The sequence below is a fragment of the Muscardinus avellanarius genome (genome assembly GCF_963383645.1).
Source record: "Muscardinus avellanarius genome assembly, chromosome: 5".
NCBI lineage: Eukaryota > Metazoa > Chordata > Mammalia > Rodentia > Gliridae > Muscardinus > Muscardinus avellanarius.
In genome coordinates this window covers 1,976,451-1,992,161 of record NC_137790.1, presented here as the reverse complement: position 1 = coordinate 1,992,161, position 15,711 = coordinate 1,976,451, and the positions used below count along the sequence as shown (strand labels likewise).

The 15,711-nt window shown below is 53.4% G+C and overlaps 1 protein-coding gene across 1 annotated transcript in view; it reads left to right on the top strand.

The window, feature by feature from the left end:
* Positions 1-15,711, top strand: part of TRPM2 (transient receptor potential cation channel subfamily M member 2) — a gene marked incomplete at both ends in the record, with an annotated part of 55,729 nt that overhangs the window by 13,083 nt on the left and 26,935 nt on the right. Inside the window, 9 exon segments of the mRNA XM_080695781.1 lie at positions 94-238; positions 241-273; positions 3,044-3,210; positions 4,570-4,750; positions 5,870-5,931; positions 7,033-7,233; positions 7,991-8,093; positions 14,311-14,432; positions 14,624-14,977. Coding sequence (XP_080551907.1) covers positions 94-238; positions 241-273; positions 3,044-3,210; positions 4,570-4,750; positions 5,870-5,931; positions 7,033-7,233; positions 7,991-8,093; positions 14,311-14,432; positions 14,624-14,977 — 1,368 coding nt within the window.

The following is a 15,711-nucleotide window of genomic DNA, read 5'->3' as shown; positions in this document are numbered from 1 at the left end:
GTCACGTACCTGGCCCTCTCCCTGCACCGTGGGGGCCCCGGGGCGAGGCAGGCCAAGCGTGAATGGGTCCCCTCCTGGTCTGTCCCTCTGCAGTACGTCCGGGTCTCCCAGGACACCCCCTCCAGTGTGCTCTACCACCTCATGACCCAGCACTGGGGCCTGGATGTCCCCAACCTCCTCATCTCGGTGACCGGCGGCGCCAAGAACTTCAACATGAAGCTGAGGCTGAAGAGCATCTTCGGAGAGGCCTGGTCAAGGTGGCCCAGACCACAGGTGGGCACGCGGCCCGCCCCTGGGGCGGCGCGGGGCAGTCTGCAGGCAGCACTGGGGGTCTGGAAGGGCTTGGTGGCTGCGTCCCCGCCAGCTGGGGTCCGACTCCCAGCCTGGGCTTGCCTGCTCTGCTCCGCTCCAGCCTTGGCTCTGCTGAAATGGCGTGGCCCGAGCCTTCATGGGCCCACGCCACTCGCGCCTCCTCACACTGACCGCCTGGCGGACGGCAGCTGCTTCCTTCACTTGGAAGCCCCAGGGCCTCTGTGAGGCGGATGCAGCTTGTTCTGAAAGCTGCTGTTGGTGAGAGAAGTCTCTCAGTGAATTGTATCTATTTTTGTTACATTTCTAAAGTATAATGGCCATTTTTGTTCAGGTTAATGTCTTATAGCCTGTTAAAATGTTACAGGTTGGGGACCTAAAGTTATTTCCTTGCCTATCTGCTTGGAAAACATTCAACTAAAAATCACACGTAAGAAATACAGGAGATGTATTGAGTGCCCTCGCCAAGTTTAGCTAGGGACGCTGGCATTGAGTCAAAGCAAATGAGAGGCGAACCTGGTCTTACACGATGGTGCTAAACATCAGATAAAATTGCATAAGATCACTTACTGGTTACCTTGTATGCATATAAAACATATATCTCACGTTAAAGCTTTTATGAAACCTCTAAGTAAAACTCAGATCTAGCACGTGTAACCTCAGATGCATATGTGTCTATAGTCAGAGATACATAGGACGACAAATGTATACTGACCCAGAGTAGTGGTTGTCAGTTGGTTTTTGTTAGCAGCGTGCACAGATGGGGTCAGCTGGCACAGACTGGCATGTTGCCTGCAGCTCTCTGCTTGCTTGGGTCCCCTCCCCTGGGTAAGAGGGGCAGAGGAAGAATACAGGTCCCTAGCTAAAAACTTGGCGAGGGCACTCAATACATCTCCTGTATTTCTTACGTGTGATTTTTAGTTGAATGTTTTCCAAGCAGATAGGCAAGGAAATAACTTTAGGTCCCCAACCTGTAACATTTTAACAGGCTATAAGACATTAACCTGAACAAAAATGGTCATTATACTTTAGAAATCTAACAAAAATAGATACAATTCTGATTGGCAAGCATCTTGGAAAAGAATCATGTTTATAATAATTTGTTTTTGGTGTTGGGAGTGGAACCCAGGGGCTTTCTACCTCTGGGCTATACTCCCAGACCTATTTTATTTTTTTTTTTTTTTTGAAACAGGGTCTCACTGAGTTTCTGAGAGCCTCACTAAGTAGCTAAGGCTGGCTTTGAACCTATGAGATCCTCTTGTCTCAGCCTCCCAAGTACTGGGATTACAAGCGTGCGCCACCACGCCCAGCTATAATTTTTAATAATATCTTTTACTATCAACAGATTTAAATTAATTTTTTTTTTGGTGGTACTGGGGATGGAACCCTTCTCCGGGCTACACTCCCAGACCTATTTTATATATTTATTTGGAAACAGGGTCTCTTAAGCCAGCAAGGCTGGCTTTGAACCTGCGCGATCCTCCTGTCTTCGTCTCCCAAGTGTGGGGATTACAAGCGTGCGCCACCACGCCCGGCTAAATTAATTCATTTTTAAGAATTTAGGTCACATAAACTGAAAGATATTTGGATCCATTTTAGTTGTTGTTTGTTATTATTTTGTTTAATTTGTGAGTACTCATTTGGTTGGAAGCCAATTTTGGTAGCACAGACAATACATTTACACATAAAAACATATCTTATAGCTTTAATGAGAGCCCAGGCGGAGAACAGGCAGTGGGCACCTTCGTCTGCCAGGTGCACCCGCAGCCTTTGCCCCAGCAATCGCTGGCCATTGTTTTGCCGTGTCTTGATGTGTGTGTGTGTGTGTGTGTGTGTGTGTGTGTGTGTGTGTGTATGTGTGTGCGTGCGTGTGCGTGCGTGCGTGTGTGTGTGTGTGTGTGTGTGTGTGTGTGTGAGATTGAACCCCGGGGTCCTCCGGCAGTAAGCTGCGCCCCAGCCTTTTCCCTCTGCGCTCGAGGCAGGGTGTGGCTGTGTGGCCGGGTGCCTGGAGCATGCTTGGCTTTGCGTCTCTTGTGTGTTCCCCGCCGGTTCCCTTGCTGCCCACTCCTGGCCCCAGAACCACTGCTAGACGGTTTAGACATATTTCTTTCATGACAACACCATGCCTGCATCTAGGCACCGATTTCTGAAGTCAGGTCGGCGCTGCCTGGGGAGTGACACCTACCCATTGGCAGGCAGGTGTCACGCTCCTCCCCGTCCCCTCACGTGGGGCTCGGCTGGGTGAGCAGAACCGTGTGCACAGTGGTGCACGGTCGTCGTGCCCAGCCTGGTGTCCTCCGCCTGGCTGCATGTGGTTACCGGGGCGGACAGTGGATGGGGCAGTGTCCCCGACAGGGCCACCATAAGCCATGTGGCAGAAGGCAGCGCCCGTGAGCCTCCACGGGCCTGGCATCGGACCAGGGGCAAGGACGTGGTCTAGGGCACTCGGGTCTCAACTGTGCAGAGGAAGAGGGGAGAGATGCATAGCTCCAAGTAGACAAATTCAGAGAAACTGGGGAAGCTGTGCTTCTGAGACGGGGACAGGACAGAACAGGGACAGAAGAGGGGCCCTGTGCAACCTGATGGGTGCCACCATCACGGCGGCCTCCTCCTGATCCCGCCGTGGAGACGTGTTAGGAGCCCCTGAGTACTAGGGAGCTGGTGTCGCCGAGCAGAGGGCTCTGGTGCAGTGTGTGCGTGTCAGGACGTGTGCAGAGCTGTGTCCTCTCCCCAGGGGCCTGGATCATCACAGGGGGCTCCCACGCGGGTGTGATGAAGCAGGTGGGCGAGGCGGTGAGGGACTTCAGCCTGAGCGGCAGCTACACAGACGGAGAAGTCGTCACCGTCGGAGTGGCCACGTGGGGCACGCTGCACAATCGGGAGGGGCTGGTCCATCCCAAGGTGAGCACGCGGGGAGGGTGTGCGCAGCCGACCAGGGCTGCAGGGCTGCAGGGCGCGGAAGCCAGCGGGGCCCCAGGGCACATGCGGAGGGAGGGAAGACCCCAGTGAGCAGGACAGGTAGGTACTGGCTGGATTCTGGGGTCCTCGCTGGGATCACAGACGGGTGCACCGCGGGTCAGCCAGGAGGGATGGAAGTGACTTTGCTGGGGCCTCGCAGCTGGTGAGCAACTGTCAGGCTGGGCCAGCGTCCCACCCCAGGCTGCTCAACCCTGAGCCCCTGTGTTCAGAGGTCCTGGCCCAGGAGTCCCACCTCGCTGTGGTTTCTGATGTCGGCCCCAGATGGAGCTGCCCTGAGGGTTGAGGACAGACTGTGTACGTAGCTGGCTACAGTGGCGAGACTTAAATTGAGAAAGAGAATTTGGTTCATACAATACAATTTTTCTTTTCTTTGTATTGTGGTACTGAGGATTGAAACCAGGGCATTATACCTCTGAGCTACACCCCCAGCTCTGTTTTATTTTTAATTTTGAAAAAGTGTCTTACTGAGTTGCAGAGGCCCTCACTGTGTTGCTGAGGCTGGCCATGAACGTGCCGTGCTTCTGTCTCAGCCTAAGTGTTGGGATTACAAGTGCGTGCCGACGCGCGCAGATCACGCCGTCCGGGTTTCTAAGGATGAAGGAGACTTGGCGTCATGGGGACGTGTGTGCCCAACTTGCAGTCAGGAAGTCAGCGGCCCCAACGTCCGATTACTGAACTTGAGCCAGCAGCTGGCCGAGTGGTCTGGGGCTGGAGTCTCAGAATAGCAGCGACCGATGCTGAGGTCCCAGTCCAGGATGGGCTCTTTGGGGAGACATCGGGGAGAGTCCAGTGCCAAGAGCAAAGGGGCTGGTCCAGCATCCCAGGCCGGAGTGGGTACCTTTACTCAGGGAGAACCACGCTTGCCTTCCTGCCGCTTCCTCCTGCCCCGCATCCTTGGTCCCACCCGGGGCCCCTGACTGCAGGACGGGGTGGACCCCCACCTCAGTCTGCCGCTCCACACGCCAATTGTCCCCTCAGCACACCAGGGCCACGTGGTCCAAGGTGTCTTCTCCAGTCAAGCCGCAGTCCAGATTGACCATCCCCCCCTTGTGACAGCTGAGATGGCTTCGGGGCACTCAGATAAGCCAGGCCATCTTCCTATGCCAGCTCCTTCATCCCATTGCAAAGAGCCTTTCTTTAAGTGAGGTGGCACTCTCAGGTTCCCGGGCTTACGGCCTGGTGTCTGGGGGAGGGCATTATCCAGCCCACCAGCTCCCAATTCCCAGCTTTCAAGGTGCAGAATTTCCATCCGCCTGTCTGAGGCTTCCCTGGCCATCACAGGGCGGCTTTCCCGCTGAGTATGTACTGGACGAGGAAGGCCAAGGGAACCTGACCTGCCTGGACAGCAACCACTCCCACTTCATCCTGGTGGACGACGGGACCCACGGGCAGTACGGGGTCGAGATTCCCCTGAGGACCAAGCTGGAGAAGTTCATATCGGAGCAGACAAAGGAGAGGGGAGGTAAGGGCGCCGGGGCAGAGGGCAGCGGGCTGGCCAGTGTCAGAGACGCAGCTGGCCGGCTGGGACGTTTCGAGGCAAGATGGCGGTGCACCGTGAGCCTCCGCCACCTGTCCGCGCTTGTTTATCGGGCTGTCTTCCCTTGCCCGTCAGCCCGTGGAGGGCGCACGCTTGTCTGTGTGCTTTTAGGTAATTTCAGGTAATAGAACGTCCTGGGACCATTTTAAACCAGAATGCAGGACGGGATGCAGGCAGTGGACGTTCAGTGTGACGTCTTTTTCCGTGGAGGTGGGGCGGGCAGGCTCCAGAACCTTGGGGGTACACCCAGGGTTTTTCATACGACTTGAGGCCAAGATGCATTAAAATATGGGGAGATTTTCCGCTGGGCACCAGGCGGTTTGGGTGCTCTTGGGCGGCGGGTTTAGTCTTCCTGGTGTGTCAGAATCCCTCGGCGAGCTCGGCCGCCCAGCCTGAGGGCCCCGCCCTCAGCATCTCTAGTTCTTCAGGTCCAAGTGGGATGAGAACTTGTGTCTCTCCTGTACCCAGTGTTGTTGATGCTGCTGTCCAGGGACCACCCCTTGACAACCCTGCTTTGAGAAGTCAGGCTGGGAATGTGTTAGCGCTTGAACAGAGTTTGCCACCCAGGGACAGGAATTCCTAAAGCCATCCCGAGTTCCTTGGCTGCCGGGCTGGCCACAAAGTGCAGAGGGGAGCACATGGAGGGCGGGGACAGAGCTCTGTGCCTGGCTCTGCCCGTGTGATGGGTCAGGTCTTCCTGCTGGACAGACGTGTTCCTGTGGGCGAGCCTGGACCTTGAAGCTCAGGGGAAGAACCGCAGAGCAAAGTGGGCAGGCAGAGAGGGCAGGGACGCGGGGCGCTGGCTCTGCGGCCACCGCTCTACCCCCCACCCCCCACCCAGGAAGGTGGGCTGGGACCCGGGGAGCGGGAGGGGTGACCTCAGTGTCCTGTGCTTGCTCGTTCATGTAAAACGAGTAGGTCACTTGCAGACTTGGCAGCGCCCCCTTGGGAAGCTGCCCGTTGCTCGTGACGTGACCCTGGAGGGGGTGAGTCCAGTCAGAGGTATGCACCTCTGTCCCCTCACGTGCACGCGCCTTTGCCCAGGTGTGGCCATCAAGATCCCCATCGTCTGCGTGGTGCTAGAGGGCGGCCCCGGCACGCTGCACGTGAGTACCGGCTGCAGGCGGCCCTGAGAGGACCGGCTGGCAGCTTTTGCCTGTATCCTGGTGGGATCATTGGCAGGGCAGGCCAGCCAGCTGCCCCAGGGAGATGGAGAAGGGGCAAGCCCACCATGTGATGGGGTGCTTTCTGCTGAGATGGGGAGACACCCACGGAGGACCCTGGTGTGCGTGGGGGAGGGTAGCTTGGCTTCAGCCCCTGCAGTCAGTCACAGGTGGGCTCCAAATGGGCCTGGAATAAGGAGGGAATCCACCTGTCCTCTGCTCCCAGGCCCCTGGGTGTGTCTGCCAGTCCTCCTGAGTACAGGTGCTCGCCCCAGCCCGCCTGGGGCCCGCAGTGCAGGCGGATGCTCCGGGCGCTTCAGGCTGCGCGGCCCTTCCTTCCGAAGCCACTCCTGCTGTGTGTCACCTCCTCCACGGGCGCTGCTGGCTCCGTTGGTTGTAGGAATGTCTGGATTTGGGGAAAGACTATTAGGATCTGTTCACGGGCGTGGAGAAAATGCCTGTTTCTGTGTTATGATCCCAGGACTTTAAGGCAGAACCGGGGCCTCCTGGCTGGATGGCACTCTGCGGCGTGTGGCCTGCCCGTCCATACCCAGGCTGAGCCCCGGAGTCACTCCTGCCACGGTCAGGGCTCACTAGGCCTCCTCGCCCCGGGCAGGCCTCGTGCGTGGAGCGGTCCAGCCAGGCAGCGTACTGCCAGCCCCTCCTGCAGCCTGCACACACTGGGCCCGGGGTCCCCTGGTCCTGTCCCCCTGGGCCTTTGGAGCTCTGGGTCCACACAGCATCCCACGTGAATGGCTTTCACGCGCAAGGGTCAACAGGAATGTCGCAAGACCCTTGTATTATGGAGGTGGGGTGCCGTCACCGGCCTATGGTGTATGGCCTCTGTGCCCAGCCCAGCTTGCCCTTCGTCCCTCAGAGCCATGAACCCAGCAGACTAGTAAAAGCGGGCCCTGGCCTCCTAGCCCCGGCCTCGTCCTGGCAGCGAGCTGGCCCAGCCCAGCTGCCCTTGCGGGGCGCTCCATTTCGGAGCACACCAGCTGAGGTGAGGGCCCCGCCCGGCTCACGCTCACCTTGGTCCCGCAGACCATCTACAACGCCATCACCAACGGCACGCCCTGCGTGATCGTGGAGGGCTCGGGCCGCGTGGCCGACGTCATCGCGCAGGTGGCCGCGCTGCCGGTCTCTGAGATCACCATCTCCCTGATCCAGCAGAAGCTCAGCGTCTTCTTCCAGGAGATGTTTGAGACCTTCACGGAAAGCAGGATCGTCGAGTGGACCAAAAAGGTGAGGCACACAGGCAGGCGGTCGCCAGGCACCGCTGGCTCCCGGAGCCGCTGTCGTCCACAGTGACCAGAGGGAGGGGACCCGGAACAGGGGTCCCAGCAGGTTGGGCAGGTTTGCGAGGGCAGGGGCCTTTGAGACCGGCTCTGGGAGGTGGCTTAGCTGTTAGCAGGGAGGGAGGGCAGTGGTCGAATCTCACGTGTAGAGTGCCAGGGCTGGAGAGAGGGAGAGCGGGGGAGATGTTCTGGGACAGAGTCTGCCATATTGTGGGGCTCTGGGAAGGCCTGGAGAGGGCTGACCGAGGGCCGCAGAGCACAGATGGGCCTCACTGAGACTGGGCAGCAGAAGAGCTGCCGGGGACAGCAGCAGTCGGCTGGGCGACCAGCCTCTTGGCCACCTAGGTACATTCATGGAGGCCTTTGGGGTGAGCCTCAGCAGTGACCATGTCCCTGGTCCAGGAGCTGGGCCTCGGGTAGCTCCTGATGAGCCCTGTGGGGCGCCACCGCCCGTGGCCATGACCCCACCCTCCACAGGTGTCCATGTGACTGATCCTGGCTGTCAGCTCTCCCACAAAGCCCTGGTCCAGCCTGGAGAACCTTCCAGAACCCACTGGAAGCTGAGACTGGCGGCCCTGGCCACACAGGGCGGGCAGGACTTGTGCTTAGAGTTCTGGATCCCTGTCGGGGACTCAGTTCCACGTGTCCCTAAAGGAGGCAGGGCATTTGCCCATCTGATGTCACTCGGAAACTGTGTGTTGCAGATTCAGGACATTGTCCGGAGGCGACAGCTGCTGACCATCTTCCGGGAAGGCAAGGACGGCCAGCAGGACGTGGATGTGGCCATCCTGCAGGCTTTACTGAAAGGTGAGGTTCAGGGAACGTGGGGAGTGGGGACCAGAACGCAGGTTGCTCAGGACGAGGGGCCCAGGCTTGAAGTGCCACAGCTGTCCCCTCGGTCAGGTGCACTGGCCAGAGGGCAGCTGGTGGCCACACCATCTCACACCTAGTTCATTCAAGAAACCCAACAAACCCCTGGTACGATGAACTCAGAGAGACCTACCCAGAGACACAGGAGAATCAAACTTACAAAAGACAGACAAAGAGAGACTTGAAAACAGCGGGGGACAAGTGACTTATCCCATACAAGGGCTCTTAATAAGATTATCTGCAGAGTTCTCATCAGAAACTTTAGGAACCAGCAGGCAGTGGGTTGGTATTTCAAAAGTGCTAAAAGGTAATAATTTAAAAATCGCTTTCAGCTAAGAATTCTGTATCGGATAAAATGGTCTTTATAAGCAAGGGAGAAGTTAAGACACTCCTGGATAAACAGAAGCAGAGGGAATAATTTGTTACCACTAGACCTGTGGTACAAGAAATGGTCAAGGGAGACACACAGAATAAAACAGAGCTAGACAGCAGCCCAGAGCCAGGTGGAGGAGTGAGACAGCAGCTCAGAGCCCGCGGAGGAGTGAAGTTCTCCTTCCTTCCTTCCTTCCTTCCTTCCTTCCTTCCTTCCTTCCTTCCTTCCTTCCTTCCTTCATGAGCTACTGGAACCCAGGGGCTTTCTACCTCCAAGTGACACTCCCAGCCCTATTTTTTATTCTTTATTTTGAAACAGGGTCCTACTGAGTCGCGAAGGGCTCACTAAGTAGCTGAGGCTGGCTGCAAACAGTGATCCTTCCATTTCAGCCTCCCAAATGCTGGGATGACAAGTGTGCACCACCACGCCCAGCTTAAAGATCTTAATATAAGTAACTATACGCACAGTTGTAAAATCTTTTATTATAAGAACGGTTAGTAACTGTATTTTTTGGGTTTTATATTACCTAAGAGATTACTATAGTAAAGTTACTAGTTTAAAAGCTAGTATTGTTGCAACTCATCATTATTTCTGTGTAGTTTAGAAGAAAATGCATTTCAAGGAATTACCCGTTCGTGTTTTAGGGTACATAGTATAAAACATGTGATTTTGCGATATTAACACCCCGAAGGCTGGAGACACAGCTGTTGAAGGAACCGATTTCTTATGTTATCCGAGCTGAGTTGGTGTCACAGGTCGGAGTGTTGCAGCTTTAAAATGTTAAACATCTTACTACAAAAAGTCAACTAAGCACAACAGAAGACGGCATTGCGGTGGGACAGAAGCTGTGAGCATTTGGAGAGTAGGCAGCTAAATGGCGGAAGTAAGGACTTCCTTTTCAGTGATAACTCATTAATGTTTTGCGGCTCTGGGGATGGACCCCAGGGGCATTCTACCTCCGAGCTACACCCCCAGCCCTATTTTTTATTCTTTATTTTATTTTATTTTATTTTGTGATACTGGGGTTCCTGGAAACCCTTCTACCTCTGGGCTACACTCCCAGACCTATTTTATACTTTTTATTTGGAAACAGGGTCTCTTAAGCCAGCCAGGCTGGCTCCAAACCAGCGATCCTCCTGTCTCCGCCTCCCAAGCACGGGGATGACAAGTGTGCGCCACCACGCCCGGCTTATTCTTTATTTTGAAACAGGGTCTCAGTAAGTTGCAGAGGGCCTCACTAAGTAGCTGAGACTGTCTGTAAACCACGATCCTCTTGTCTCAGCCTCCCAAATGCTGGGATGACAAGTGTGCACCACCACGCCCGGACATTCGGTGATAACTTTAAATATACATGATTTCAACTCTTCAATCAAAAGACAAAAATTAGCAGAAGAGATGAAAAACATGGTTCAACTTCATGATAAAGCTTTATCTCTAAGCAACTATCTTCATACCCAAATAAATAAATTAAAAGAAAAAGGATGGAAAATGATATTCCATGTAAAGAGTAACCAAACGAGAGCAAGGGTGGTTTTACTAATATCAGACAAAGCATATCTTAGGGAAAGTTTCAAGAGACAGGAGAGGGCCAGTCTGCACTTAGGAACGGCTCAGCGCTACAAGAAGATGTAATAATCGTAATCACTTATGTCCCTAATGAAACACTCTTAAAAATATGAAGCAAACACTGATGGAATTGAAGGGAGAAATAGACATTTCTGCAAAAATACTTGGGTACTTTAATCTCTCCCTCTCAAAGGCGGTTAGAACAACTAGACAGAGATAAGCAAGAAAACAGAGGCCCTGGCACAGTGAGCCCTAGCAGACACGTGCACGGTACTCTACCTAACAACTCCGCAGGCCCGCCAAGAGCGTTCCACCCAGCGCAGCACACGGGCTCTGCTCAAGTGCTCATGGGACATTTTCAGGATAGACCTCAAGTTAGGCCACAAATTAAAACCCAACTAATGATTTAAGAAGACAGATGTCATACCAAGTATCTTCTACGACCACAATGAGAAATCAATATGGAAAGTTAGAAATCAATAGCAGAAAGTAAAACTAGAAAATTATTTTTTATTTTTTTATTTTTGGTGGTACTGGGGTTCCTGGAAGACCTTCTACCTCCAGGCTGCACTCCCAGACCTACTTTATATTTTTATTTGGAAACAGGGTCTCTTACGCCAGCGCGGCTGGCTTCGAACCTGCACGATCCTCCTGTCTGCCTCCCAAGCGCGGGGATCACAAGCGTGCACCACCACGCCCGGCAAAACTAGAAAATTCACAAGTCTGTGGAAATTAAACAGCACTCTTAAGCAACCACCAAATTGAAGGAAAAATCAAAAGGGACATTATGAAATACTTGCAGACCAATGAAAATTAAAATACAACATATCAAATCTTATGGGACATAGAAAAACAGCATGCATAGAGAAATTTATAGCTGTGAATGCTTACATTAAAAAATAAGAAAGATCCGATGGGGGATGTGGGGGTATACGCCTATAATCCCAGTGCTTGGGAAGCTGAGACAGGATCACAGTTCTGAGGCCAGCCTCAGCAACTTAGTGAGACTCTCAACAATGTAGGGAGACCCTGTTAAAAAAAAATGGTACAGGGCGCAGCTTGGAGGTAGAATGCCCCTGGTTCAATTAGCTTGGAGGTAGAATGCCCCTGGTTCAAGTCCCTGTACTGCAAAAATAGAAAGAAAGAAGGAACTTGAACCAACAACCTGGCTTTACAAATTAAGGAACTAGAAAAATATGGACAAACTAAACCCACAGGTCGCAAAAGGAAGGACCAGGGAAGCTCAGAGCAGGGACCGGTGGCACAGAGGCCATCTTTGGTATCCAGGAAAGCTCTGCCAAACCTGGTGCCGTGAAAACTATAAACCTCTAGAAGTTATGAAGCAACAATTTCATGACATTAGGTTTGGCAGAGATTTTTTTGGAAATGATACCAAATATATAGGAAACGAAAGATTACAGAATAACGATTTCATGAAGATGAAAAACTTTTGTGCATCAGTTTTGTACTGCTGGAGTAGAAAGGCATCACATAGTGGGAGGGGCATTTGCTAATTATATACTTGATAAAGGGATTGACATCCGGAATATATAGAGAAGGCTTCTAACTCAACAGTAAACACACACAATTAAAAACAGAGCAGAGATTACAGCAGACACTTCTCCAGGGACGGCATGCAGAAGGTCAGCAAGCACATGAAAAGATGCTCTCAATCAGTGATCACCAGAGAACGCAAATAGAGGCTGTGGGATACCGTTTAACACACAGTAGAAGACAACCAAAGAAAACAGAAAATAACCCTTGCAAAGATGTGGGGAAGCTGGGTCCCTGCCCGCTGCGGGTGGGAGAGTGAAGTGGTCCAGCTGTTGTGGGGAAATATTTGATGCTCCTCAAGAGTGAAAAATGAGCTGGGCATGATGGCTTATGCCTGCAGCCTCGGCACTCGGGAGGCTGAGGCAGGAGCAGTGCAGGTTCGAGGCCAGCCCTGGCAACTTAGCAAGGCTCTCAGTGACTTTTTGGTACTAGGGATTTTTTTTTTTTTTTTTTTGGTGGTACTGGGGTTCCTGGAAGCCCTTCTACCTCCAGGATACACTCCCATGGGCTACACTCCCAGACTTATATTTTTACATTTTTATGTGGAAACAGGGTCTCTTAAGCCAACAAGGCTGGCTCCGAACCAGCGCGATCCTCCTGTCTCCGCCTCCCAAGCACAAGGATTATAAGCGTGTGCCACCATGCCCGGCGTTGGTACTGGGGATTGAACCCAGATTCTACCTCTGAGTTACCCACCCCCTGCCTTATTTATTTATTTATTTATTTATTTATTTATTTTTGTGGTACTGGAGGTGGAACCTAGGGGCATTCTATCTCCAAGCTACATCCCCAGCCCTATTTTTATTCTGTTTTTTTTTTTTTTTTTTTTTTGTGGTACTGGGGTTCCTGGAAACCTTTCTACCTCCGGGCTACACTCCCAGACCTGTTTTATATATTTTTAAAATTTGGAAACAGGGTCTCTTAAGCCAGTGAGGCTGGCTTCAAACCAGCGCGATCCTCTTGTGTCCGCCTCTCAAGCGCAAGGATTATAAGCATGCGCCACCATGCCTGGCTTTATTCTGTATTTTGAAATAGGGTCACAATGAGTTGCAGAGGGCCTAAGTAACTGAGGCTGTCTGCAAACTGCAATCCTCCTGTCTCAGCCTCCCAAATGCTGAGATCACAAGCATGTGCCACCATGCCTGGCTCCTTATTTTTTATTTTGAGACAGTATCTTTTTAAGTTTCCAAGGGTGCATAGTTGCTGAGGCTGGCCTCAAACTCGCAGTCTTCCTGTCTCAAATCTCCCAGGTACTGGGATTACAGGTATGCGCCGCCATATCTGGCTTCTAATCTTTATAAATGTATGTGTAACTGTAAGAAACTGCCAAATTATTTTCCAAAGGATTGTGCCGTTTGACCTGTTGGACACAGTGGAGAGTCCCAGTTTCTCTGAATCTTGCCAGCATTTGGCACGTCCAGTCTTGTGATTTTAGCCATCGCTGTGGGTGTGAAGTAAAATCTCAGGGCGGTTTGGATTTTCATTGACCTGGTGACTAATTCAACACAAGGGCTTTGGGGCCATTTCCTTTCTTCGTTGGTGAAATGTCTTCCTGATACTCTATTTTGAGTGGGTTGTCTTCCTGGTTTTGAGTTGTAAGAGTTCTTTGTGTATTCTGATAAGCCGCCTTCGTCAGATATGCGCACTGGGAATATTTTCATGTTTGTGGCTTGCATCGATGCTTTCTGCAAGATGGCTTGGAAGAGCAGAGGGCTTACATGACAATCAAGCTTGGTTCTTCGATTTTTCCCTTGACATCTCAAGTTCTCTGAGTCCCGCTTAACAATAGACAGGCCTTCTGAATCCTGAGGCCATAGACATCTTTGCAGACATAGTGTTATTCGTAGACAAAGGCCTAGAGCCCACCTCAGATGAGTTTTTGTGTGTGGTGTGAGGTAAGGGTCAAAGCTCTTATTTCTTCTACAAACTACAACCTATGTGTTAAAAAAATTAAGCCATAAAGGCAGCACAGAAAGCGCAGGGGTGCAGAGCTTGTTCTAGGGACGGGAGGTGGCTTTGCAGTCGTTGACTGGAGAGAGATGAGGCAGAAGAGCTAGCTGTCTTGGCTTTTGGAGTTCTGGTGTTTGGATGTCAGGCTAAGACCCTAGTCTTCCAGAGCCCCATGTCTTCTCTGAACGGCGAGTTCTTTCCTTAGACCTTGGCCCACCTCTCGCGTGTAAGCGTGGCTGGCCTGTAGCTGGCATGGGGCGAGGAGGGGGCAGGCCAAACTGGTGATCAGAACCTGAGATTCTCTGGCGCTAACCTTGAGGTGAAGATGCCTTATGAAGGTGGGCGCCTGGGAGGGGCGTCAGAACAGAGCGCTGAGTTTATCGCTTTCCATTACTGAGAGCCGGGCATGGCGGTGCACGCCGGGACCCCAGTGCGTGGGAGGCTGAGGGTGGATCACAGTTGGAGGCCAGCCCCAGCAACTTAGCCAGGCCTTCAGTAACTCAGATGAAAACATGAAAAGGGGCTGCAGGGAGAGCATGGGGAGAGAGCTGGAGCTAGAGTGCCCCAGGGCTCCATTCCCAGCGCGCACGCGCGCGCGCACACACACACACACACACACACACACACACACACCCCTGAGGGTGGCAGTCAGCACTGGCCCCTCTCCCTGCGTGGAGCCCACGAGAGCCGGACACTCTGCTTTTGCCGCAGCCTCTCGGAGCCAAGACCACTTTGGCCACGAGAACTGGGACCATCAGCTGAAGCTGGCGGTGGCGTGGAACCGCGTGGACATCGCCCGCAGCGAGATCTTCACAGACGAGTGTCAGTGGAAGGTGAGGCCTCAGCTGCCCCAGGAGGAACGTGCCGGCCCCTGCAAGTCGCACCGCGGGAGCCAGGGGGTGGGTGACCAGGGCGAGTGCCATCCTGGCCAGACTGGGCACAACGGTGGCCCGTCCCGGTAGCCGAGCTCAGGGTGGGAGGTAGGGGCCCTGGATGGCGGCCCACCCACGGGGCTCACTCTCAGCCCTCAGATCTGCACCCCACCATGACGGCGGCTCTCATCTCCAACAAGCCTGAGTTCGTGAAGCTCTTCCTGGAGAACGGGGTGCGGCTGCAGGAGTTTGTCACCTGGGACGCCCTGCTTTACCTCTACGAGAACCTGGAGCCCTCCTGCCTCTTCCACAGCAAGCTGCACAAGGTGCTGGCCGAGGAGCCTGAGCGCCTGGCCTGCGCGCCGGCCGCACCCCGCCTGCACATGCACCACGTGGCCCAGGTGCTGCGGGAGCTCCTGGGGGACGCCACGCAGCCGCTGTACCCCCGGCCCCGGCACAGCGACCGGCCGCGCCTCTCGCTGCCAGTGCCCCACCTCAAACTCAGCGTGCGTGTTGGTGACCCGGGGTGCTGGTGGTGGGGATCCTTGGGGCTCTTGGTGTTTATAATTTTTATTAGAAAAGAGATATGCTGCTGCGCGTGGTGGCACACGCTTGTAATCCCAGTACTTGGGAGGCTGAGACAGGAGGATCTGAATTTGCGGCCAGACTTAGCTACTTAGTGAGGCCCTCTGCAACTCAGTGAGGTCCTGTTTCAAAATAAAGAATAAAAAATAAGGCTGGGGGCGTGTAGCTCGGAGGTGGAATACTCCTGGGCTCCATTCCCGGTAACGCCCCCCGACACACACACACAAAAAGAATAAAACTAGGGCTGAGAGTGTAGATCAGAGTCAGAATGCCCCTAGGTTCAATCCTTGGTAATGCAAACAAACAAAAACAAAAAGAAAAAAACAAAAAGAAAAAAGATATGCTTCCTGTCTTAGGCTGCACGGACTGCCATAAAATATCATAGACAGGGGCTTAAACAGCAGACACTAATTTTCTCACAGTCCCGAGGCCAGAAGTCCAATATTTTGGTCCCAGCAGAGCTGGCTCCTGGGAAATATATTCTCCATTCTGGGAACTGTTTCTAATTCTCTGCAGCCATGTCTCCCCAGCAGGGAAACTGGGGCTCTGAGGGGCTCTGTGGACTGAGCGTGTCTGGCTTGAGTGCTACTCAGATGGGACCCTCGTGCCCCCCACAGGCTCCGATGGGACCCTGGCGTCCACAGAGACCTGCTCT